Here is a 26,369-nt window from a genome sequence, read left to right on the forward strand (position 1 = left end):
CTTCTGTGTCATAGAGGAGTACCCTGTCTATCATAGCTGCAAAACTTGGATAAACTTTTCAGTAGCACAGTACAATGAGAAGAAAACAAAGAGCATAATTTTTTTTTAATATATATATACAAAAATATAAAAGACAGAAATCCTAAATAATAACGTAATTGCCTTGTTGAAATAATCAACAGTCCCCGGCAACGGCGCCAAAAACTTGATAGACGTTTGGCAAGTGCACCAAATACGATCGAAGTAGTAAAAATATCGATCCCACTAGGACTGTTTTTAACTTCAATAATTCAATTGCGTTATAAAAATAGGATGTATAAAATTTATTTTGTTTTGCCACTAGGCGGTAGATTTGGTTTGATTTTAATTAAATCAAGAATCAGAAAATAAAGATTTGTTAAGAAATTATGGAGAGAGATGAGATCAGATCCGTCGAATCCTCTAAGTTCCCCTAATTGGTCTACTGCACCTATTTGTTATGAATCCTCTTCTAATTTACGATGATTAACAAAATAGCCCTAATCAATCCCTTGAGTTAGGACCCTCTTCTTAAACTACAACCCCTAATTCCTTAGGTGGTCTAATAATTCTTGAAGGTTTTACCGAACGTTAACCTATTATCACTAACAAACGATTATCTATTCCTAGACTAACCCTGTTTATTAGAATAATTCAATTAGGTCTAAGTCGAAAGCCATGGTCAGTGGTCATTCGTTCTCACGAAAACAAGTTATATGTGATCAAGATATAAAAAGCATTAAGAACAATTGAATTGAATAAACTAGAATTGAATTCATAAACAAAATAGAGTTTCACAGCAACATGTGTCAATTAGGGTTACAAAGATTCATCTCGGATCTAATCTCTAAGAGATTTCGCTACTCATAATCGAGTTTTCAAATATCATAATCAATGAAATAATTAAAACATACATGAATTGGTAAAAGGTTGAAGAAATCGCCCTTCTAGCCGTCTCCGATGTCTCAAAATCGCACTATGCTCTCCAAAATCGTAACCCTTGTTCTTCAGAATGAGTGCAGTATTTATAGAAGTCATGGGCCTGACCCGTCAAAATCGCGCCGCGCCTATATATTGGCGTGCCGCGATTTTATTAAAATAGGGAAGATGAATTTTTGCTTCCAAAATCGCAGCACGGCTTGAAATTGGCGTGGCGCGATTTGCTTCAAACAGACTTCAATATTTCAGCTTTTTTGCACTCCAGAACAGTATAAATTGCATGAGAACTCTATCAAAATATCACAATAAGTCCTAAAAATTACGTAATGACAGCATGTCATCAATTGGCTTCATGGAAACCCGAAGCAAATAATTGATTGAGATCCTTGGACTGCTTATCTTCTTGGCCACCCCTAACGACCAATAAGGGTTGCTTATCTTGATGGCCACCCCAAGTGACTAATAAGGGTTGCTTATCTTCTAGATCTTTTGAGTTGGCTTCATGGACACCCGAAGCAAATAATTGATTGGGATCCTTGGACTGTTTATCTTGATGGCCACCCCAAGTGACCAATAAGGGTTGCGAGTTGGCTTCATGGACACCTGAAGCAAAGAATTTATTGGGATCCTTGGACTGCTTATCTTCATGGCCACCCCAAGTGACCAATAAGGGTTGCTTATCTTCTAGATATTTTGAGTTTGTTTCATGGAAACCCGAAGCAAATAATTGATTGGGATCCTTGGACTGCTGATCTTCATGACCGCCCCAAGTGACCAATAAGGGTTGCTTATCTTGATGGCCACCCCAATCAAATCGTTTTTGATATTGCAGCTCTGTCTTCAAGTTTCCAGCACTGATGCCTTGGCCATTCTACAAACGATATCATTGTGAATATTAGGGGGGCCAATTAACTAGCCAAATTAATACGTACTAGATGTTTCAATTGCAAGGACTTTTAACTATGAAAAAATAGTGCAATATAAATAGAGAGAAAGTATTTAATTACCATAAAGAAGAAAAGGACTAAAGAGAGAAAGTAAAGTGTTAACGTAGTAGCCATCTTTTGTCAATTTGAAAGGATCTTCACCATTGAGGATGAGTTCCACTTCAAATAAACTAAGCTTTTTATAGCTGCTATTGAGGTTGCATTCATTTTAAAAAAGCACTTATTTTTTTTTAAATATGTTTTTATCCTTATAATTATATCAAGTTTTCATTTAATTACTCTAAAAAAATTCTTAAACTTTTAGACCCTATAAAATTTTCAATCACAATTTTTTGTCCCTATTTTTAAGTTAACTCATGTGTAACCTTTATATTTTTTTAAGAAATTATATAAAAACGTGTAGAATGTTATAAAAATCCCTCCAAAAAAATTAGAATTTTTTAATAAAACATGAATTAAATATAAATTTTAAACCGTCAAAAATGTAAAAATCCATATTTAATTCATGTTTTGTTAAAAAATTCTATTTTTTTAAGAGATTCTTATAATATTATAAATTTTTCTGCAAAATATTATTCAAAAATATGAATTCTACATAAGAGTCTACTTAAAAGGAGGGAAAGTGAATATGGAAAAATTTTGTGGGACTAAACGTTGAAGAAATTTTTTAGTGGGACCAAAATGAAAAGTTGGTATATTTATAGGGGCCAAAAATATATTTAACCTTTTTTTTTCTACACAAGAAAGTCGGGAAATAATAGAGCATACTAATAACAACAACTAGACTCCATCTCGTGTGATCCACAGTTTTTTAGAGTTTCATATACAAGTATCAAATTGACTATATTGTTAGAAGTCACTCATTAATTGGTAATCAGAAACCAACCACTATCATTTAATAAAATACAACAATCTTTTAAAAATCAGATCAATGATCAACCCAATCAAGGCATTGATCATTCGTTTATTGGTCGAATCATTGAGTCATTGATTGAATTGCATGTCTAAACCAGATAACCCGATTTTTTAAATCGGTTTCTATATTAAAATTTGTATATATATTAAATCAGATTGAATTAAATGACTCAGGTTAGACCACTCTATATTAAAAATAAAAAAATGTTTATGACATGAATTTCATCACAATATAAATTAATACATTTAAAAAAACTACAAATTTAATAGGAGAGTTGATGTCATTGGAAAGGAAAGGTCGGAGTATTTTATTTAGGACCAGACACCAGACACATCATAACTTGCGTGACAGAGGAAAACAGTATTTAAATAATCTGGTGGGAGTAGTTGAGTTGCCACCATTTTACTCCGTCTGTTTCAAAATGAGTGTCGCTTTAGCCAAAAAAATTTGTTTCAAAATGAATGTCGTTTTCAGTTTCCAATGCAAAAATAACTTTTTCTTTTCAATTGTACCCTCCAATTAATACTCTGCACACTACTTCCAAAGTATTACTTTTAAAACTAATCAATAGTTAATAAGGATAATTTGGTAAAATAATCATTCTCTTTCTTTTAATCATTGCATTTCTTAATATGTGTGTAAACATCTAAAATGACACTCATTTTAAAACGGAGGGAGTAATAATCTGGTGGGAGTGGTTCGAGACTTGGAGTTACGTTAAATTTGAACATATTTAAATTACAAATACATATACATTTGTCTTTTTTATTAGTCATTTTCCTCATGATGTTTTTAGATAGCAAATTTAGTTCTCAAATGTATTTTGTGTTGGTCAATATAATCAATAAAATTATTTTCTAAAAAAAACAATGAGGTGTGTTTATAATTTTGATACACTGCAAGAAATTTGTCATATACCAACAAACATTTTTAGTGAACGTTAGCTTTAAAAAAATTGTGACGGTAAAAAAAATAAATCGTCGGTATAGATTGCATAGCATTAGCATATACCTACTAAAATTCCTGGCATAGGTAAATCATAACAATTTACCGGTTTTGTAAAACTCAAACACACTCAAGATTCTCACAAATACTGGTCATAAGATGAACGGGGACAGAGCCAGAAAAAAATATTGAAGATAGCAGAAAGAAAAGAAAAAGACGAGCAATATACATAACTACTAAAGTAAAATTGAGAAGAAAAAAAATATAAGTTATAACTTATAAGCACAAAAAAGATATCAATGGGTTATAAATTGTTGTCCTTTGATATCAATGGGTTATTGCGCAAGCTATTTTAGTCTTTATATGGTTTAAATCAAGCTAGCAGAAAGTTGTATGAGAAAAGTGACATGGTACTAAAAATGGGTGATGGAAATATAGAAAAAACTACCAAAGATTCAGCTTGAGAAGATTATAACCATGGTAAAAAAAGCACCGCGCAAACCGAGAAAAAGAAATACAAGGCCACGATTATAACCATGATAAGTCTTATAACCATGATAAGTCTTATAACTTTGTTTGCTTTATTAACAAGCATTTAACTTCGACAAAGATGTGATTGTGATAAAAAAAATGGGTTTGGCGAGGGCGAGCGAGCTTATGGTCAATTATGGACTTTGCTCTTTGTTTCTTGTGAAAGTTATCAAAAAGCAGTTTGTCAATATAGCTTCTAGTGAAGCTCAAAGGGATAGAGAATTACCGTTGTGAAATAAAAATTTGAAACCTGCTCACGAGGCTTTTGGCAAGATCCAACCTCGTTTGGAGAAAATTACCGTTGATCTGAAGGCGGTGTAGACTCAACGATCCACATTGGAACAAGAGAAGAACAAGAAGATGAGGAATCTGAAAAAAGAGTTAACTGAGCAGAAAAAAAGGTGATAGAAGTTTCTATATTAAATCATAAAGGGTTATTTTCTTTGAAGGAGAAACAATTTGAGGAGGTGGAGAAGAAGAAATGTGAGTTGGAGTTGGAGTAGACAAAGAAAACAACTTAGATTCATGCCTTAAAACTTGAGAAGGTAGTCGCTTTTCAGATTGCCTTTAACTTGGGCATAAACCAAGTGAATGGTCTATTTCCCAACATTGACACGGCCATATTAGACGAAGCTGATTCCCATAAGAAAATTGTAGATAGAATAATTGGTTTAATTTTTCTTATTTTGTAATGGCATATGAGCCCTTACCATCAAATTTTTCCCTTTGATGTTGCACTTTATTTGTTTATGTTATCTCTTGACTTTGTCAATCTTGCCTAACGTAAAGTTTCTTCAAAATCTACTTCGAGAAATATCTTGGTTGATCTTTAATATCATCGCTGCGTACACAAAGTGTTGTTCTTAAGAAAAGAAACATGAAATGTTAATTATCATTGTTCACTTTATTTTTTTTTTTCGAACCCCGGACCTTGCATATATTATGCATTGTCCATACCAACTGAGCTAAGCTCACGAGGACTTGTTCATGGTTACTTGATAAGGCAATTGGGGTACATCCTATAATTCACGTTCCCTCTTGATCCTGACTTAAAATATTTTAGTACAAGACTATCTTGTCCTCCCTAATGAGATTAATCGCTTTGTTTAATGTTGGCGAGTTATCATGATGATTTTTGCAAGCGTAGGAAATAGTGCAAGTAGTAAAGTTAATCTTGTAAATTTATTTAGAGCAATGCTATTTATCAAGAAAGATTTTATCAAGAAATTGTCCCGAAATTAATGTTAGCCAATAAAATCTCAGTCTGGCCGAAAATCATGGGGTGGTGGGTGTTATGTATTTTTTTTATGAAACTTTAATAAATAAGATTAAAATCTAAGGGTGGTTATTCTGTCATGTCATTCTTGAATTCATCGAGAAAATCCATTCTTGATATCTAGCATTTTCCATTTATTTTGGAGATTTAATCTCAACATGATAAGGTGAATTCATTGAACTCAATATTACTGCACTCGTAATTCAACCTAATTCCGGGAGATGGTTGTTGACTCAATTATGGGAGTTAATCTCATTATATCCTCTCAACCCAATTATAGGAGGGAAAAATCATATTTCGCTAGAAAAATGGCATCAAGAATTTTTCAACATACGGTTAGCAAGTTTTAATTCCATGATTTATTTGTTCATTTCCTATTTTTCAGCCACACCTCCTTGAATTGTGGCAAATAGTGCATTGTGATTGGCTGCTAGCTCTTTATTCTTGAAGAATTCTTATCGGAGATGTCTCTCAACCTAATTAGGGTAGATGATTGTCGATCAAATTAGGGGAGTTGATATTTTAATGGAAATAAAAATTAGGGTTAAGTAAGTTTTTCGTTCTTATAAATATATCAAATTTGATTTTAGTCCCAAAAAAGTAAAATTAGATGTTTTCGTCCTCACAAAATTATGGAATCTTCAAGAATAACATGTAATAAATGGAGGGGCCTCAATAAAAAACTCATGTCCTTGTAAGAGAAAAGAGCATCCACATCATTATTTATTGAAAACATAATTGGGGTACTTGGCTTTACACCAGAAATTGAAAAACAAAATAAATAGATAAAATGATGTGAGCCTCATTAAAAACTCCATTTATGGAGAAAAGAGTGTTTCACTTATTCCTTGATTTAAACAATGTTACAAAAGCATAGCAAGAAATGTTACAAAATGCTCAACCTAAAAGGATTCTTCCCTCCATTCTGCAATGTACCTATAATTCAAAAAGCATCACAATTAGACAGGAGAGTGAAACAACAAAAATGAAAAGAAAAAAAACTTAAAAGTAATTGCATACAAAAATCAAAATAATACAGCCATAATTATTGTGCAGAAAAATTAAGAAATTAACTTCATCCATGCACGATAAAAAGAGAATAATTCTCAGCTTGCAAAATCAGCATGACTGTACTGGAATTGGTGTAATAAAAAATGATATCCATTATATATTAATTGACAAATAACTTTATTCTTAAAATCTAGACAATCGAGTATTAAAGATGGTAACAGGATCAGTCAATTTATTCAGCATATCTATAACAAAAATAATCATGCATGCATTACACAATATACTTGAATTAATAAAAGAAGAACTTACTATCAACAAGTTGAAGCCAAACTTTCAACATAATCCTTGCATGAAAACCAACATATTGAATTGGTAATTCTTGTCCTCTCTGCACTATTATTTCTCTTATTATATAGAATTGCTTGGTCTTCTAAGCTGCTTGCCAATATCAATGTATCGCCGTCCTCCGAAAGATGCAATGGCACCAAATAAAATTTCCGAATGTTGTAATTGATTTGAAGACTTTCATAACTAATTTTAAGGAATTGACACCAAGACTCTTGAACTCCGAATTCCACCATGTTCCATATAACAAAATGAGTTTGCTTAAAATCATACGAAAAAGTAAGGAATCCCATCAACACACCAATAGTCGGGTAAACACGAGGCAATTCATCAAAACCTTGAGGCAGGCGCAACTGTGTGTATGTCTCAGCTCCCAAATCAAGTGAAATTATCACATATTTGTCAACTGAATAAAAAGGAAAATCAAAAACCGCCAACCAATTAACAGTGCCACTTAAATACACACCATTTTGCACCCTTTGACCAACGTTGAGAACCTGAAGAGGAATGGCAGGAAAATTTTGTATATTTCTCCAAACATTATCACCGAAATTAAAAACTTTCGACGTTGTTATCTTCGTTGTTCTAGTACGAGTATGAAAATTCAACAACACCACCTTATAAGTGGAGGATAAATTATCATAACCAAATGCAAACTTAAAATATCTCCGTTGATGAATCGGATAGCCTAAAAGGCTTACATACCCCAACTTTTCAGATTTTGTTCTTGTGCATGGGTTCCAGAAACGAATACATACATCTTGATACCGAATTGAATAACAGAGAAAGCAGATTAATCCATTGATTGAACCAACAATCTGATGGATAAACAGATCGTTCGATCTATCGTTGATAAGGTAGTGAGGATCGTTGGTAAGGGTGACCCGACGGTTGTCAAGTAAATCCCATACTGGGAAGGGTACAACCGTCTTAGTATTGGTAGTGACTAGTGCTAGTTGAGGGTTTTGTGCAAATCGTTGAAAGTGAAATTTTACAAATATAGGACTGGTAATGAGGGAGTTAGAAGACTTACTCAAGCATCTCATTCGCATCACAGATTTGACAGGAAGCAATGAAAACACTCCAAAGATGAGATCGTTAGGAATGAATTTCGGCGATGGTGACGCATTGGGCCGACGCTGCGCCTGAGATGGATGGAGATTCATTGTCAATTGTAATTGTATGCACAGCTGCCGTTGGTGAGCTGTGGTGTACTGTGCCTGTTACCAGCAGTGTCACCTTTGTCTTTTATGTAACTCTAGCTACTACAGCATCAAAAGAAATAGATGGTTTACGTTTACAACTTGGTTAGGAGATTATTCAAACTCGTTATTTATAGATTTATTTTTATTTAAAAAATATTAAAAAAATATGTACAAAAAAAATAATGGTCAATGTTTATTAAAACAGAAATTTGATGGTCAATATCTTTTTGTAATGGTCAACATTTTTTTCCATATATCTATCAAAAAAGTTGATAATTTCAAATACTACATGGTTATTATAATTAATTTAATAGATTACTAATGCATTTAAGCAAAAAAAAAAAAAAAAAAAAGAATTTGGTCAAAGAAAGAAAAAGAAAAAAAAAAGGTAAACGAGTCTTGAATATATGTATGGAAAAAAAAAAGTAAAAGAATAAAAAAATTTGGTCAAGTCTAAAATTTGGTCAAAATTATTAATGCAAAAAAGTACTATATAGTTTTGAATATTTATAGTTTTGAATACATTAACTACAATTTTCAAATGTATATAGACACACTTTCCTAAAAAAAGTGTATTGACTCATTAAATTAGATCTATCTCTCAGAGCAAAGAAAATGAAGGACTCAAATACAACTATACAACAATTTTTTTTGAAGGAACAACACATTCTCTTCGCTCATATTTATAAGTAAAAAACAACATTTTATGTTCATTGAATAACTAATGCAACACAAAAGCTTACACATGTCAATTCTATAGTTTTGTGTCATAAAAACTACATAATTAACAACATCTCTTAAATAAGATTAAAATTTAAAACTGTCATTTTAATTAGATTCACAGATAATTTTTTTAAGGAAAAATGCTTATAGCATTTCATTGATATCATGTTTAAAAAAAAACGGTGGTGCATCAACAAAGAAAGGAAGACTAGTTAAAAATGTGTCCTCTCGTGTAAGATTATGAGTGACCTCATTCACTTGTCTCCGATTATGCTCAACTTTAGATTTTTCAAAAAATACTAGTAGATTACAACATATATTACATTCATCAATTATTTCAACAAACTCGGAGATGTTGATCTTTCCTTTTTTTAATAGTAATCTACAACCTACTTTGCATCCAATTCGAAATCTACATTTGAAAGCTATAGATCATTCACCTATTGTATAGAATGTAAATGTGTCGATGCTTTACCTATATCTTAAGAGCATATAGGATTGGACAACATTTGCTTTGTAAATACGAAACACCTTTCATCATCATTCCCGCCATCATTTTTTTCCATCGGGTATGTGATTTCTGCCAAGTTATGCCTCTATCAACAAAGAAATGTGCAAATGCGTTTGTCAAAAAAAAAATATGTGCAGCGCTCACTCCCTCGCCATTCACAACCACGCCATTTCGTTATTTTTATAAGTTCGTTGTTTTCAATAATCAATCAGATGTTTCGTGCGCTCGAGTTCTGTCAGACATGTCTCCATAACATTATGCTAGACACGCATGTTACAAATTTTCCAAATGCTTCAAAAGGTGGTTACAAACTATTCGCCTTTCAGTTACCGAAATTCTTGTAGCAAAAAAAAACCTATTTGATTTCGATACTTACTACGATTGAGCAAGAAGATCAATCCATTGCATGAACAAACAACCTGGCTGAAGTACATGTCATTTGATCCATCGTCAATAAGGTAGTGATTATTATCAATAAGACGACTTTATTAGTGATTAGTGCAAGGTGAGGGTTTCGTTTAGATTGATGAAGGCAAAATTTCATAAAGATAGGATATGTATATAGGGAGTTACAAGACTTACTCAAGCATCTTATTTACATCATATATCTGATGGGATGGAAAGAACTTTGAGATGAGTTTGTCAAGGATAAACTTAGACGATGGTGACACATTTGGCTGAGATCGAGGGAGTTCCATTTTTATATGTACGCATTTCCGCCGTTGGAGCTATATTGTGAAAGCATTAAATGTCACCTTTGTCTTTTATGTCTCTTTTGGGTTCAATATAGGGCCAAATCCAAAGGAAAAAAACTAGAGTTACATCAACATTCAAAGATATAAAAGCACCGAAAATATTATCGAAAATGAGTTTCTGAAGATCTTTTGGAGGAGCATCCAACACATGTATATAAAAAAATATTAAAGTTACGCTGAAATTATGTTCATCAGGTCATGAATGGGCCGAATCAAGGTAAGAATATTTTCATTTCTATTTGAAATTTCCGTAAGCGTACGAAATAGTGCAAGATTTTATCTCAACTTGATAAGATGATATTCATTGAACTCAATATTACTGCACTCGTAATTCAACCTAATTCGGGGAGATGTCTCTCAACCCAGTTAATGGAGTTAATCTCCTCATTTCCTCAACCTAATTAGGGGAGTTGATATTTGAATGAAAATAAAAATTATGGAATCTTGAAGAATAACATGTAACAAATGGAGGGCCTCAATAAAAAACACATGTCCTTGCAAGAGAAAAGAGCATCCACATCATTATTTATTGAAAACATAATTGGGGTACTTGGCTTTACAATAGAAATTGAAAAACAAAATAAACAGATAAAATGATGTGAGCCTCATTAAAAACTCCATTAATGGAGAAAAGAGTGCTTCACTTATTTCTTGATTTAAACAATGTCACAAAAGCATAGCAAGAAATGTTACAAAATGCTCCAACAAGCCGACTTCTTCCCTCCATTCTGCAATGTACCTATTATTCAAAAAGCATCACAATTAGGAACGAGAATGAAACAACAAAAACGAAAAGAAAGAAAAAAAACTCAAAAGTAATTGCATGCAAAAATCAAAATAATTCAGCCATAATTATTGTAGAAAAAATTTAAGAAATTAACTTCATCCATGCATAATTATTGTTGTTAGATTTTACAGAATTATTATTAATTATCTCGTATGAAAATAGAATAATTATCAGCTTGTAAAATCAGCATGACTGTACTTGAATTGGTGTAATAAAAACTGAAATCCAATATATATTAATTGACAAATAACTTTATGCTTAAAATCTAGACAATCGAGTATTAAACATGGTAACAAGATCAGTCAATTTATTCAGCATATCTATAACAAAAATAATCATGTATGCATTACGCAATACTTAAATTAATAAAAGAAGAACTTACTATCAACAAGTTGAAGCCAAACTTTCAACATAATCCTTGACTGAAACCCAACATATTGAATTGGTAATTCTTGTCCTCTCTACCCTATTATTTCTCCTATTATAAAGGATTGCTTGGTGTTCTAAGCTACTTGCCAATATCAATATATCATCGTCTTCCGAAAGATGCAATGGCACCAAATAAAATTGTCGAAAGTTGTAATTCATTTGAAGATTTTCATAACTAATTTTAAGAAATTGACACCAAGACTCTTCAACTTTGAATTCCTCCATTTTCCATATAACAAAATGACTTTGCTTAAAATCATACGAAAAAGTAAGGAATCCCATCAACACACCAATAGTCGGGTAAACACGAGGCAATTCATCAAAACCTTGAGGCAGGCGCAACTGTGTGTAACACATCATGGAGAAAAACATGAGAATAAGAGTAGTTAGATCAATAACTTGCGCAGCAAGTTACTTTGCCCTAGTTAGTTTTCAGTTAGTTAGATTAGCTTTTATTCTCTATGTGCTGGTTCATTGTAATAGAGTACACCTCCTAGAAACTATATAAGCTGTACTTGACATTCATTCATCAATTAATGAGAATAATATTCATTCATTCTTTCTTTCATAATATGGTATCAGTGACTTTTCCCAATTGGTTGGAAAAGTTTGTTACGATTCAGTTACACCACTTCCGCCATTGAAGCTTCATCTTGAAGCTTTTTCTTCTTCCTCTTTCTTCTTTCTTGCTTCATTCCGAAGCTTCTCGTTCGTTTTGCTTGCTTCACATCGAAGCTTCTTGTTACTCTGTTTCTTCTGCGTTTTTCTTCGCAGTTTCTCTCTTCTTCTTCGCACATCTTCTTCTCTGTTTTTTCCATGGCTCCACGCCAAACTCAACCAGATACCGATTCTCCATTTTACGTTCATCCAAGCGAAAGTCATACTGAGCCAAAGTCTTCATTTTGTTTTGTCTCTTCAAACACATACTGAGCCAAAGTCATATGCTGAAGCAAGTAAATTTGAGTGTTGGAAGAAGGCCATGAAGACTGAACTTACTGCTCTTGTACAAACTGGAACATGGAATATAGTTGATTTACCTCCAAACATTAAACCTATTGGCTGCAGATGGGTTTATAAAATCAAGCACCATGCAGATGGGTCCATAGAAAGGTTTAAAGCACGTTTGGTTGCTAAAGGATATAACCAGATAGAGGGTTTAAATTACTTTGATACATACTCTCCTGTTGCCAAGATGACTACAGTCAGATTGGTCATTGCTTTGGCATCCATACATAATTGGTTTATTCACCAACTTGATGTTAACAATGCCTTTTTACATGGTGAATTACAAGATGTGTATATGCAGTTGCCTCCTGGCATCAATGTATCTAAACCTAATCAAGTTTGCAAATTGGTTAAATCCCTCTATGGATTGAAACAGGCTTCTAGGAAATGGTATGAGAAGCTCACATCTTTATTACTGGCTCAAGGATACAAGCATGCTAACTCAGATCATTCTCTCTTCACTAAATCCACTGCTACTGCATTTACTATTCTTTTAGTATATGTAGATGACATTATACTAGCAGGAAATTCCATATCTGAGTTCACTGATAGAAGTTTGGCAAGTGCACCAAATACTATCGAAGTAGTAAAAATATCGATCCCACGAGGACTGTTTTTAACTTCAATAATTCAATCGCGTTATAAAAATAGGATGTATAAAAGTTTATTTTTGTTTGCCACTAGGCAGTAGATTTGGTTTGATTTTATGAAATCAAATAAAATAATTAGATTTGATTAAGAAAATATGGAGAGAGATGAGATCAGGTCTTCGAATCCTCTATGTTTCCCCTAATTGGTTACTGCACCTGTTGTTACTAATGATTTTCTAGTTTTACGATAGTTAACAAGTTAGCCCTAATCAATCCCTTGAGTTAGGACCCTCTTCTTAAACTACAGCCCCTAATTCCTTAGGTGGTCTAATAATCTTTGAAGGTTTTATGAACGTTAACCTAATATCACTAATAAACGATTATCCATTCCTAGACCAACCATGTTTATTAGAACAATTCAATTAGGTCTAAGTTGAAAGCTATGGTCAGTAGTCATTCGTTCTCACAAAATCATGTTTATATTTGATCAGGTTATAAAAAGCATTAAGAACAATTGAATTGAATAAAGACTAGAAATTCATTAATAAACAATAGAGTTTCACAGCAACATATGATCAATTAGGGTTACATAGGTTCATCTCCGACCTAATCTCTAAGAGATTTAGCTACTCATAATTGAGTTTACAAATAGCATAATCAATAAAAGAATTAAAACATACATAAACTGGGTTAGAGATGATGAAATCCTCTCCGCTGCAGCCTTCTGGGTGTCAAAATCGCACTTTAGCTCTCCAAAATCGTCGTCCTTATGTTTGAGAGTGAGATGAGCTTAAATAGGTAACTTCTGGATCGCCCAAAATCGCATTGCGATTATATATCGTACCACGATTGCATCTTTGAACCCTAATTTCCTTAAAAGCCCTTCTTGAAATCGTATTGCGATTGTATGGATCATATTACGATCCAACTTCTTCAAAAACATGCCTTCTGACTTCAATAAATCGCATTGCGATTGTAAAATCGCAGTACGATTGGCTTCATTCCAATTCTTCCAAATTTGTTGCTTTTAACTGCTCCTGGACACTTAATGTTGCTTAGAACTCTATCAAAATGTCAAAATAAGTCCTAAAAATTACGTAATGACAGCATGTCATCACAACCCCAAACTTAAACCATTCCTTGTCCTCAAGGAATTTGCTTGCAACAGTGACAAACGACAGTAAAATAACAGTTACCTGACAAAACGATAGTACCCAAAAGTTCATTGTCCTTCTAGCTAAAGATGAGCTAGTTTGACTTGTTCGCATCCACCAATTCACAACTCCTCGCATCAAATTGAAATAGGGTTCTACCAGTCGACATGCAGGTCTACATATTACCATACGCTTGAAAAGTTTCTAAACATCAATCAAAGTCAATATCATTACACACTTTTGAGGTCTTTAGGGTTATAACGGGGCTTAGGTGAAAGGTGGGATATATTTGGATAAGTAGGCTACACAAAATTTGAGTTAGGCATTCCTACGGAAGTTAAAGCACAAAATTCAATCCTTCATTCATTCACCTTGTGGAACAACAATTAATGTAAAGGTACTAGAGAATATTTTTAACATTTAGGGACAATCGAGTTTGAAGTTACTCGAATTTTCAATGTTCTGTCCCTTTTTCATCATTCATTTTCATTTTTTTTTCATACACCATTTTTGTGTGTATTTTTCATTGATAAAGTTCATTCTTCATTCTTTGTTCTCTTATTCTCTAGTACCCCCACCCCAAACTTAATTGGTTGCAAATTCCAATAGCAACCCCAAACTTAATCTTTAGCAACATTCTACAATGCCTTAACTCAGAAAATACATTAAGGGACAAGTCCTAAAAGTCTCTAGGCTTGTAATGTAGTTTGTTACCGAACAAAAAGTTCTAATCCTACCGGCTCACAATTGGTTAAGAAAGGATAAATTCAACAAATAAAATCAGGGTAGGCTTCAAAAAGGCTCACAGGACCAAGCACTTTTGCCTCAGTGTGTAATTAACAAAGACCAATCAATAATAAAGAAACAATGCAAGTTCTAGAAATGTAGTTGCATGGAAAACTAATCTAAATATAAGTAAATTGAAAAACAAAATTTGGCAATGAACCTTATGGCTGAGATCTCTGGGAGTATGTGACTACCTAGCAACGCCGTACACTTCACCTTTGAATCAAGTCACCCCTCCTTTAGAACTTTTGGAATACCGTTTCATCAAACAACTGTTACTAAACTGGAATAGGTCACATGAAACAAACAAATTCATCAATAATAAACAAGTGTAAATTTATCACAAACGGGAAGTTCAATGGACTTTTGACAATACAAGAAATAAAAACAATACAAAATGAAATAAAAATGTTCAACAGAAAATAAAAATTACAACAAAAACACTTAAACAAGCAAAGCTGGACCCTCAGTGGTCCAGTCCCATATCCACATCATCTTCACCACCGGTCCCGGGTATCCCATCAAAGAAGTCATCAGCATCTGCCTTCTCCCCTGCTTCGAAATCATCAGTGATCTCCTTCTTCATGAAAGCAGCATATCACTCTCGGCGATCAAAGTAAGCATCCATAGACTCCCTAGACTTGTCGAACCTCTCATAAGACCCGGTAATAGGCCTCCTATGCATCTGTGCCTCTGCAGCAAACTCAGCAGAGAACCTTGGACGGTTGACCCACATGAGATCAGAGGTCTCATTCATCCAGTTAGCAGAACTGAACATATACTCGAGAACCATAGGATGAACAGGAGGGTAAGAACCATGCTGACTACTACCCTCTCCATGCTCCATTTGTGGTGGCTGCTGCTGTGGTGGTGCTTCAGGTTCACCGCTTCTCCTCCGCATATACTCAGCATACTTCTTCATCAAGACATCCATAGTCTTGTCAGTGATAGGCTTAGTGGTAGGAGTATGCAAATCACCCTCAAATTCTTGCACCAGCATCTTCTCACACAGCCAATTAATCATGCTCCCATGCCCATAGACCAACTTGTTGCCCATTGCGAACATATGAATGTTGTTGGCGATGAGTTCACCAACATTGATGTGTTGTTGATCAAGAATGGCAGAAACAGTGAGCACTCGCTTGAGAGGAATCTCAGAAGAGCAAGATGTGCTCTCAAGCGTCTGAATAACAAAAGAGGCCCACACCTTTGGAATGGGCAAAAATTCAGCATAAGTCAACATCCGGGCTTTCTTCCATGTCGCCCCTGGCCTACACATTTGGGTCAGCAACTCACCCCATCGATCATCACCCCATTTCTTCGCTTCCCTCTCCAACCTCCGAACCGCACACTCTTCCGGAGCAACCAACCCAAGCAAACTGTTGATTGTATCAGGACTGAAATCAATGACCTTTCCTCGAACATACGACTGATACTTAGTCTCGGTAAAACGAGCATTTGAGTAAAACTCCATCACCACAGACTTGTTATTCTCTTCCGGCACCATGTTATTCAATTCTTCCCATCCTCTTTCACGGAGCATTGTGTCGAAAATGGGGTATTTCGTGAGATTTACCACATCAAACTGCCTCTCCCCTACAACCTCGAAACCCTTGCAGTAATCAAACCATGCGCGAGCATCATCGAAAATGAACCGGTTAACATTGGATGGTGGAACGGGCGTTCGTTTGCGTTTGTTTTGTCTAGATGAAGGTTGGGTGGTTGTTTTCTTGGGTTTGGATTGTTGACGGGTCAATGGTTTTGAGGCTTGTTGTTGTTTGGGTGCCATTGATGAAGGTTGGATGATTTGATGAAGGTTGGAAGATTTGGTGAAAAGGGTAGGATGAATTGGTTGGATTATGTGGATGAAGATGAAGGTTGTTGAATGAATTGGTGTTGTGGAGTGTTAGGGAGATGAAAAATTGGTAGAAAAGGGATGAATTTCGTGGTTAGGGTTTCTGGAGAAATTTGGGCAGAGTAACACTAGGAAAATGGATGAATGGGTTGTGCTGGAAACTGCTGGGTTTTTATAGAACTTGATAAAATCGTACTGCGATTGTATAATCGTATTACGATTGCAGTTCGTAACGGTTATTTTTTCAAATTCCTGCTCTAATCGTAATGCGATTATACAAATCGTAATACGATTTGTCTGAAACAGAGAGGGTGCAAAATTTTTCATCAATCGTATTACGATACCCTAATCGTAATACGATTTTATTAGTCAAAGTCCAGGTTGTTGACTTCACCATCGTATTACGATTGTAAAATCGTACTGCGATTTTTGGCAAGTCAGAGTAAAAATATTTAAATTTTGAAATTTTTCCTGGACTTCCACAAGTGTTCTTTGAGAAGGGGAGATTGTGACACAACATCAGTATTTGTATTACAATCTTCCTGGCAGGGTTTTGCAAATTTTAAGATTTTGAAAGAAGATCCTCTGCCTGTTTTTGTGTTTTGTTGTACAAGAAAAATAAAAAGATGAAAGCAATAAATAATACCTGAAAATAAATCAGTGGGTTGCCTCCCACCCAGCGCTTCTTTACCGTCACTAGCTTGACTGATGACGATCCCTAAGGATCAGTTGATGTCTCTCCCTCTTCATTGTTTGGGAGTCCTCCTTCACGATACCGTTTCAGCTTTTGTTCCTTACCCTTGAAGGTTCCTTGTGCACCAGACTTCCTTAAATCCACAGCTTCATCGAAAGGCTTGTTCCTTACCACCCCTTTGTCATAGTACCTCCTAACTCTTTCTATTATATCAGAGAAGATCGAAAGCATACACCATTGAAAAGTAGCCGGCCCATTACGCATTCCAAAGGGGATCTTCTTATAAGCAAATACACCACAAGGATCAGTGAAAGTAGTCTTAGGCATATTGTTCCAAGTTCCCAATCCCCCATACTTGTTGTCAAGGATGTCTCCTGATGATTGTTGTTGCATAAGTTCCGTGCTTGCTTCAAGTTGCTTAACACACTCTTTCACCCCAACATCTTCAACCACTTCTTTACTGTCTATAGGCTTATCAATTGCTCTTTCCATAGGTTGAATATGTTGAGATTCAAGGGAGTTACCTTCTACTGTTTCTTCAACAACGTCAATCCGGTAACACTTAGGGTTCTCATCTTGGTGCTTCATTGCCTCAAATATATTAAACACTACTTGCTCCTTATGGAATCTCAACATTAACTCTCCTCTTTCAACATCAATCAAAGCACGACCAGTTGCAAGGAAAGGTCTTCCTAGAATGAGTGGCATTTCTTCATCTTCAGCCATGTCTAAGATCACAAAATCTGCTGGAAACACCAAGTCATTAACCTTGACTAGCACATCTTCAAGCACACCGAAAGGATAAGAGATTGACCGATTAGCTAAAGTAATGGTCATTCTTGTTGGTTTTGGTTACCCACACTTAAGCTTCTTCATCATTGAAAGAGGCATCAAGTTGATACTTGCTCCCAAGTCACATAAAGCTCTACCAATGTCTACCGGTCCAATGGAACAAGGGATAGTGAAAGCACCAGGATCCTTCAGCTTAGGTGGTAACTTCTTCTGAAGAATAGCACTACAATTCTCAGAAAGTGCTATGTTCTCATCATCCTTAGGCTTCCTTCTTTTGGTTAACAAGTCTTTCATGAACTTAGCATATAACGGCATTTGATCAAGAGCTTCGCCGAAAGGAATATTAACCTGAAGTTGTGAGAAAAGTTGCATGAACTTCTTGAATTGACCTTCATCCTTTTCTTTCTTCTTGGAAAGGTGAGGGTATGGAAGCTTCACATATGATGGAACAACTTGTGGTTTATCTCTATCTTTCAAGATTTGACTCTTCGACTTCCTCAAGATTGAATCTTCATCAATTAACTTCTCACTTTTTTCTCCCTCTATTTTTTTCTTCCTTTCATTTTCAACTACTCCATGATCAGTTTCTTTTTCAACTACACCCTCTTCATTTTTTTCAACTTCACCATCTTCCTCTGCCTCAACTACTACATTATCAACCTTCTTTGGAGCTTTTGGAACTAAAGGTGTCAAAACCTTTTTGCTCCTCAATTCAATAGCATTACAAGACTCATTCTTAGGGTTGTCTTTAGTGTTACCTGAGAATCCGCCTTTGCTTTGTTCAGCCAATTGCTTAGCTAATTGTCCCAATTGAGTTTCAAGCATCTTCCTATCAGCTTCATTGTTCTTTCTTTCAGCCTCTTGACTTTTCTTCATCTCCTCAAAGTTTCCTTGAGTCATCTTCATAAAATTCATCATAGTTTCCTCAAGAGCTGATGGCTTTCTTTGTTGTTGTTGAGGAGGAGTAAGCATCTGAGAATTCAAAGCGTTGTTATTTGAGTAGCTTAGATTGGGATGCTTGTTGATTCCTGTTGTGTAGTACTGATTTTGCCTTTGATATCCTCCCATGTAGTTAGCTTCTTCACTAGAACCTTCTGGTACACATTCACCATTGGGATGTTCTTCACCACATAGGTCACACTTGATTGCAGCCACTTGTTGTTGCTTATGAGCCAAAGTGAAGCCTTGAAACTCCTTAGTTAGAGCCTCGATTTGTTTGTTCATAGCTGCTTGGTTAGCAAGGATAGCAGTTTGTTCACTCACACCAAACACTCCTCTTTCCTTCTTCTTAGCTTCAGCACGATACTCATTTCCAGCCATGTTTTCTATTAAAGCTTGGACTTCATGATCAGTTTTGCTCTTGAGACTACCTCCCGCGGAAGCATCTAAGAACATTCTAGTGTTTGGTGTTACCCCCTCAGTGAAGATTTGGAGGTATTGTTTCTCGGTGAACTCATGATTAGGGCATCTCTTAAGAAGCAAGTTGAATCGCTCCCAAGCATCATACAATGATTCACCTTCTCCTTGCTTGAAGTTAGAGATCTCCATCTTCTTTTCCCAATACTTAGACATAGGGAGATATTTCTCAAGGAACTTCAGCTCTAACTCTTCCCATGTTTGGACAGTCCCGTTTGGTATTGTTAGCAACCAATCTTTAGCTCTTCCCGTCAAGGTGAAAGGAAATAGCCTTAGTTTCTTTTGTGCTTCAGTCACGGTGGCTGGTTGCACACAAAATTCACAAGTTTCAGCAAAGCGGCTTAAGTGTTCATGAGGACTCATAGCTCCAGTCCCATCGAATTGTTTGTCCCTCAAACCGTTGAGGACAGTTGTCTTGATGTCGAAAGCAACGGGGTTAGCTGGTTGAAAAGTATGGGTCAGTTGACCGCGATGAGTTGCTAACCCATAGTCTCCGAGCTTAGGTCTTGGTGCAGGTTCTCCCATGATAGCAAATTTAGGAGAAGCAGATGTTTTAGATTCAGTTGAGAGTGGCTCCGGTATTTGTTCTCGAACACCCGGTGGAACGGAATGAGCTAACCTTTGCAACCGGACAACTTTCCGGAGTGCTCTAGCAGTCCTTTCAATTTCTGGATTAAATTCGAGATCGTCGGCGCTCACTTTACCTCGCATAAACAGCAAAATACCTTAGTAGCACTGCACAACGCAAAGTAATCAAATGAATACTAAAACAGAAAAACAAAAATTAAAAACAGAAAATTAAATTGCAGAAATCCTAAATTATAACGTAATTGCCTTGTTGAAATAAATCAACAGTCCCCGGCAACGGCGCCAAAAACTTGATAGAAGTTTGGCAAGCGCACCAAATACTATCGAAGTAGTAAAAATATCGATCCCACGAGGACTGTTTTTAACTTCAATAATTCAATCGCGTTATAAAAATAGGATGTATAAAAGTTTATTTTTGTTTGCCACTAGGCAGTAGATTTGGTTTGATTTTATGAAATCAAATAAAATAATTAGATTTGATTAAGAAAATATGGAGAGAGATGAGATCAGGTCTTCGAATCCTCTATGTTTCCCCTAATTGGTTACTGTACCTGTTGTTACTAATGATTTTCTAGTTTTACGATAGTTAACAAGTTAGCCCTAATCAATCCCTTGAGTTAGGACCCTCTTCTTAAACTACAGCCCCTAATTCCTTAGGTGGTCTAATAATCTTTGAAGGTTTTATGAACGTTAACCTAATATCACTAATAAACGATTATCCATTCCTATACTAACCATGTTTATTAGAACAATTCAATTAGGTCTAAGTTGAAAGCTATGGTCAGTAGTCATTCGTTCTCACAAAATCATGTTTATATTTGATCAGGATATAAAAAGCATTAAGAACAATTGAATTAAATAAAGACTATAAATTCATTAATAAACAATAGAGTTTCACAGCAACATATGATCAATTAGGGTTACATAGGTTCATCTCCGACCTAATCTCTAAGAGATTTAGCTACTCATAATTGAGTTTACAAATAGCATAATCAATAAAAGAATTAAAACATACATAAACTGGGTTAGAGATGATGAAATCCTCTCCGCTGCAGCCTTCTGGGTGTCAAAATCGCACTTTAGCTCTCCAAAATCGTCATCCTTATGTTTGAGAGTGAGATGAGCTTAAATAGGTAACTTCTGGATCGCCCAAAATCGCATTGCGATTATATAATCGTACCACGATTGCATCTTTGAACCCTAATTTCCTTAAAAGCCCTTCTTGAAATCGCATTGCGATTGTATGGATCGTATTACGATCCAACTTCTTCAAAAACATGCCTTCTGACTTCAATAAATCGCATTGCGATTGTAAAATCGCAGTACGATTGGCTTCATTCCAGTTCTTCCAAATTTGTTGCTTTTAACTGCTCCTGGACACTTAATGTTGCTTAGAACTCTATCAAAATGTCAAAATAAGTCCTAAAAATTACGTAATGACAACATGTCATCATTCACCAACATCAAAACCATCCTTCATGCTTCTTTCAAAATCAAGGATTTGGGTCAACTTAAGTATTTTCTAGGTTTGGAAGTTGCTCATTCTCAGAAGGGCATTTCACTTTGTCAAAGAAAGTACTGCTTGGATCTTCTTGCTGATTCAGGTCTTAACCATTCAAAACCTGTTTCCACTCCTTCTGATCCATCCATTAAGCTTCACCATGACTCTAGTCCTACTTACACTGACATTTCTGCATATAGAAGATTGGTTGGTAGGTTGCTATATCTTAACACCACCAGGCCTGATATCACTTTTGTTACACAGCAGTTGAGCCAGTTTTTGACCAAACCAACCCAAGTTCATCACAATGCTGCTATGAGAGTGTTGAAGTATCTCAAATCATCTCCAGGAAAAGGTTTATTCTTCCCTAGAGATTCAGCTCTTCAGTTGTTGGGCTTCTCAGATGCAGACTGGGCTGGTTGCTTGGACTCCAGGAGATCCATTTCTGGTCAATGCTTCTTCCTTGGCAAATCCTTGATTTCATGGCGCATCAAGAAACAACTAACTGTTTCCAGGTCCTCTTCAGAGGCTGAATATAGGGCCCTTGCAGCTGCCACTTGTGAACTTCAGTGGCTTCTCTATTTGCTTCAAGATTTGCACATTCAAACCACAAAGCTGCCTGTTTTGTATTGTGACAACCAAAGCGCCTTGCACATTGCTGCCAATCCTGTATTTCATGAGCGTACCAAGCATTTAGAGATTGATTCTCATCTTGTACGTGACAAACTTCAAGCTGGTGTGATGAAACTTCTTCCAGTTACTTCTCAAGCACAGATAGCAGATTTCTTCACTAAAGCTCTCCTTCCTCAGCCTTTCAGCATTTTATTATCCAAGTTGAATATGGTAGACATTTACCATCCTTCTACTTGTGGGGGGCTAACACATCATGGAGAAAAACATGAGAATAAGAGTAGCTAGATCAATAACTTGCGCAACAAGTTACTTTGCCCTAGTTAGTTTTCAGTTAGTTAGATTAGCTTTTATTCTCTATGTGTTGGTTCATTGTAATAGAGTACACCTCCTAGAAACTATATAAGTTGTACTTGACATCATTCATCAATTAATGAGAATAATATTCATTCATTCTTTCTTTCATAATAGTGTGTATGTCTCAGTTCCCAAATCAAGTGAAATTATCACATATTTATCAACTGAATAAAAAGGAATATCAAAAACCTCCAACCAATTAACAGTGCCACTCAAATACACACCATTTTGCACCCTTTGACCAATGTTGAGCAACTGAAGAGGAATGGCAGGGAAATTTTCAATATTTCTCCATACATTATCAGCTAAACTAAAAACTTTCACCGTTGTTATCTTTGTAGTTCCAGTACGAGTATGAAAATTCAATAACAAAGCCTTATAAGTAGAGGTTAAATTATCGTAACCAAATGCAAACTTAAAATATCTCCGTTCATGAATTGGATAGCTTAAAAGGCTTAAATACCCTAACATTTCAGATTTTGTTCTTGTGCATGGGTTCCAGAAACGAAGGAATACGTCTTGAACCCAATTGAATAACTGAGTAAGCATATCAATCCATTGCATGAACCAACAATCTGATGGAAGACCATATCCTTCGATCCATCGTTGGAAAGGTAGTGAGGATCGTTAGTAAGGGTGATCAGACGGTTGTCAAGTAAATCCCGTACTGGGAAGGGTACAACCGTCTTAGTCTTGGTAGTGACTAGTGCGAGGTGGGGGTTTCGTGCAAATCGCTGAAAGTGAAATTTCACAAATATAGGACTTGTAATGAGGGAGTTAGAAAACTTACTCAAGCATCTCATTCGCATCACAGATTTGACAGGAAGCAATGAAAACACTCCAAAGATGAGATCGTTAGGGATGAATTTCGGCGATGGTGACGCATTGGGCCGACGCTGCTACTGAGATGGATGGAGATTCATTGTCAATTGTACGCTCTGCTGCTGTTGGAGAGTTGTGGTGTACTGTGCCTGTTACCAGCAGTGTCACCTTTGTCTTTTATGTAACTCTAGCTACTGCAGCATAAAAAAAAAAAGATGGTTTACGTTTACAACTTGGATAGGAGATTACTCAAACTCGTTATTTATAGATTTATTTGGAATTAAAAAAATAAAAAATGTATACAAAAAAAATTAATGGTCAATGTTTATTAAAACAGAAATTTGATGGTCAATATCTTTTTGTGATGGTCAACATTTCTTTTCCATACATCTATCAAAAAAGTTGATTATTTCAAATACTACATGGTTATTATATTAAATGTTTTTAGATTACTAATGCATTTAAGCAAAAAAAAAAAAAACAGACAAAAATTTGGTCAAGGGTATAAAAAAAAGGTAAACGAGTCTTGAATAGATGTTTGGAAAAAAAAAGTAAAAAAATAAAAAAAAATGGGAAATGTTAACTTATGTCCTTAGGGCACATGTTAAGGAACCAAAAGTAGAAATTCTGTCTAGGAAATTGTGTCAATTTATTTTGTTAAATGTTGAAAATTGATGTTTTGTAATAAATATTTACCATTTCCTTAACATGTGCCCTAAGGGCACAAGTTAACATGACCCTAAAAAAATTTGGTCAAGACTAAAATTTGGTCAAGATTATTAATGCATATCACAATTAATAAATTATTTATAGTTTGAATACATTAACTACAATATTCAAATGTATATAGACACACTTTCCTAAAAAAAGTGTATTGACATATTTAGAATTGGAAAATGTTATTTATCTAGAAAAATAGCATCAAGAATTTTTCAAGACACATGTGGCAAGTTTTAATTGCATGATTTATTTGTCTACTTCCTATTTTTCAGCCACACCTCCTTGAATTGTGGCAAATAGTGCATTGTGATTGGTTGCTCTTTATTCTTGAAGAATTCTTGATGTTTTTTTTCTAGAGATATAGCATTGCTCTTTAGAATTTATTGGTGGGATTCACTTATTATTGTTGGAACAAAATGAGTTTAACAATATCTCTTAAGGTTTTGATGATAACAAAGTATTAAAAATTTAACTAGATATACTAATATTTGTTCAAGTGTGCCAGACCATAAACTAAAATTTATAAGTCTTAAAACAAAGTATTGGTTCTGGAAGAACAAATGAGAGCAAAAGAATTTTCTAGAGAAGCTCAGTTGCAAGTCAGGGTCTGAAAACATCAGAGTCTGAAGACCATCCAGAAGCTGACTGTCAGAGTCTTAAGTTCACCCAAATTCTGAAGTTCATCATAGTCTAAAGTGATGAATCTGAAGTTAGTTATTTTTGAAGACACAAATATGCAGAAGGAATAGAAGACTGGAACAACGGATATTTCTGAAGCATTAGAAGGCATTGGATACTTATCCAGAAAGAAAGGACAATATAGGAGAATAGTACAATTGTACAACCACTACTCCACTACTCCAACATTCTTGGCGCATAGTACAAGCTTTAATTGTGTCTCTACTGTTTAATTCCCTATCAAGGAATGGTTTTTGAATTATTCCCTCCTAGGACATTAACCATATCAAGCAACAAATGAATGATGATTGATCAGACTTCTATAATGACTCTTTTATGTGCTGGCACCTCTACGTCTCTCTCATACCTCTATATAAAGGAATGAAGACTTGAAGATTAGTAGAGACTCTACAACATTTAAACTGTGTCAAAACCCTACTGAAATTGTTGTGCATTGAAGATTAAGAACAACACCCCCACCCGTTTGGATGAAATTGACACTCACTGGAAGAAGTTGAGGTTCAAGTATAAAGGTGATACGAAGGAAGACATCTCTTTGTTACCGGAACGAGATTTGCTTCATGTATTTTCTATAAAAAAAAATTATGTTAGGTTCTGCCCAGATTTTTACATTATGCATTTGTATTGAGTAGGTACGAATTATATAATCTGAACCTGTATTTCATATGTTCCGGATTATATAATCTGAAAAGTTTGCATTTACGCCCCATGCAACGTAAACAAGTACATGTACATGGGGTGTATAGGAATGTTTCAGATTATATAATCTGAAATGAGCTAAAACTTTTCGGATATTTTAGTTTTTAATTAGTTTTTAATTATTTCATTAGTTTTTAATTAACATTTCGCCTTACAGATATTTTAACACATTGTACGACCAGTTCAAGAACGCTGATTACAGCATGTAAAAGAACAACAGACAAAAGTTTCACACACAAAAGTAGAAAGAGTGTTGGAACAAAATGTGTTTAACATTGCCACCTTAAGTTTGAAGATAACAAGGTATTAAAAGTTCAATTGGATATGCTAATATTTTTTCAAGTGCGCATAACCAAAGACTAAAATTTACAAGTCTTAAAACAAGGTATTGGTTCTAGAAGAAGAATTAAGAGCAAAAGATTTTTCAAGGGAAGCTTTGTTGCAAGTCAGAGTCTGAAGACATCAGAGTCTAAAGACCACCAAAAGCTAACAGTAAGAGCCTGAAGTCACCCAGAGTCTGATGTCATCAAAGTCTGAAGTGAAGAACCTGAAGTCAGTTAAAACAGTTATTTAAAGACACAAGTTTGCAGAAGGAATAGAAGCTGGGAGAAACGACTATTTTAGATGAATGTGAAGGCATTGGATGCTTATTCATTGAAGGAGCTCAAAGAAAGGACAATAATACAATTGTACTACCACTACTCAACTACTCCACTACTATCT

At 35.0% G+C, this 26,369-nt stretch overlaps 2 protein-coding genes and 1 pseudogene across 3 annotated transcripts; all 3 read right to left on the minus strand.

Annotated features, from left to right (window-relative positions):
• Positions 1-767: 767 nt before the first annotated feature.
• On the minus strand, positions 768-2,057 carry LOC146907110 (uncharacterized). The gene is made up of 2 exons (XM_085726327.1): positions 1,965-2,057; positions 768-1,828 (listed from the first exon to the last, which is right to left on the minus strand). The coding sequence occupies exons 1-2, from the start codon at positions 2,016-2,018 to the stop codon at positions 1,298-1,300; spliced, it is 585 nt and encodes a 194-aa protein (XP_085582453.1). The 5' UTR covers positions 2,019-2,057; the 3' UTR covers positions 768-1,297.
• Positions 2,058-6,894: 4,837 nt separating this feature from the next.
• Positions 6,895-8,094, minus strand: LOC146907111 (F-box/kelch-repeat protein At3g23880-like). Its single transcript, XM_085726330.1, has one exon. The coding sequence runs from the start codon at positions 8,092-8,094 to the stop codon at positions 6,895-6,897; it is 1,200 nt and encodes a 399-aa protein (XP_085582456.1).
• Positions 8,095-10,666: 2,572 nt separating this feature from the next.
• LOC146907112 (F-box/kelch-repeat protein At3g23880-like) lies at positions 10,667-23,629 on the minus strand (annotated as a pseudogene). The gene is made up of 3 exons (XR_015018929.1): positions 22,828-23,629; positions 11,292-11,690; positions 10,667-10,861 (listed from the first exon to the last, which is right to left on the minus strand). The product of XR_015018929.1 is annotated as an F-box/kelch-repeat protein At3g23880-like (transcript).
• Between the last annotated feature and the right edge of the window lie 2,740 nt (positions 23,630-26,369).

This window comes from Medicago sativa, chromosome 7 (genome assembly GCF_051527215.1).
Source record: "Medicago sativa cultivar Bolivia chromosome 7, Bolivia_mono, whole genome shotgun sequence".
In the NCBI taxonomy this organism is placed as follows: Eukaryota; Viridiplantae; Streptophyta; class Magnoliopsida; order Fabales; family Fabaceae; genus Medicago; species Medicago sativa.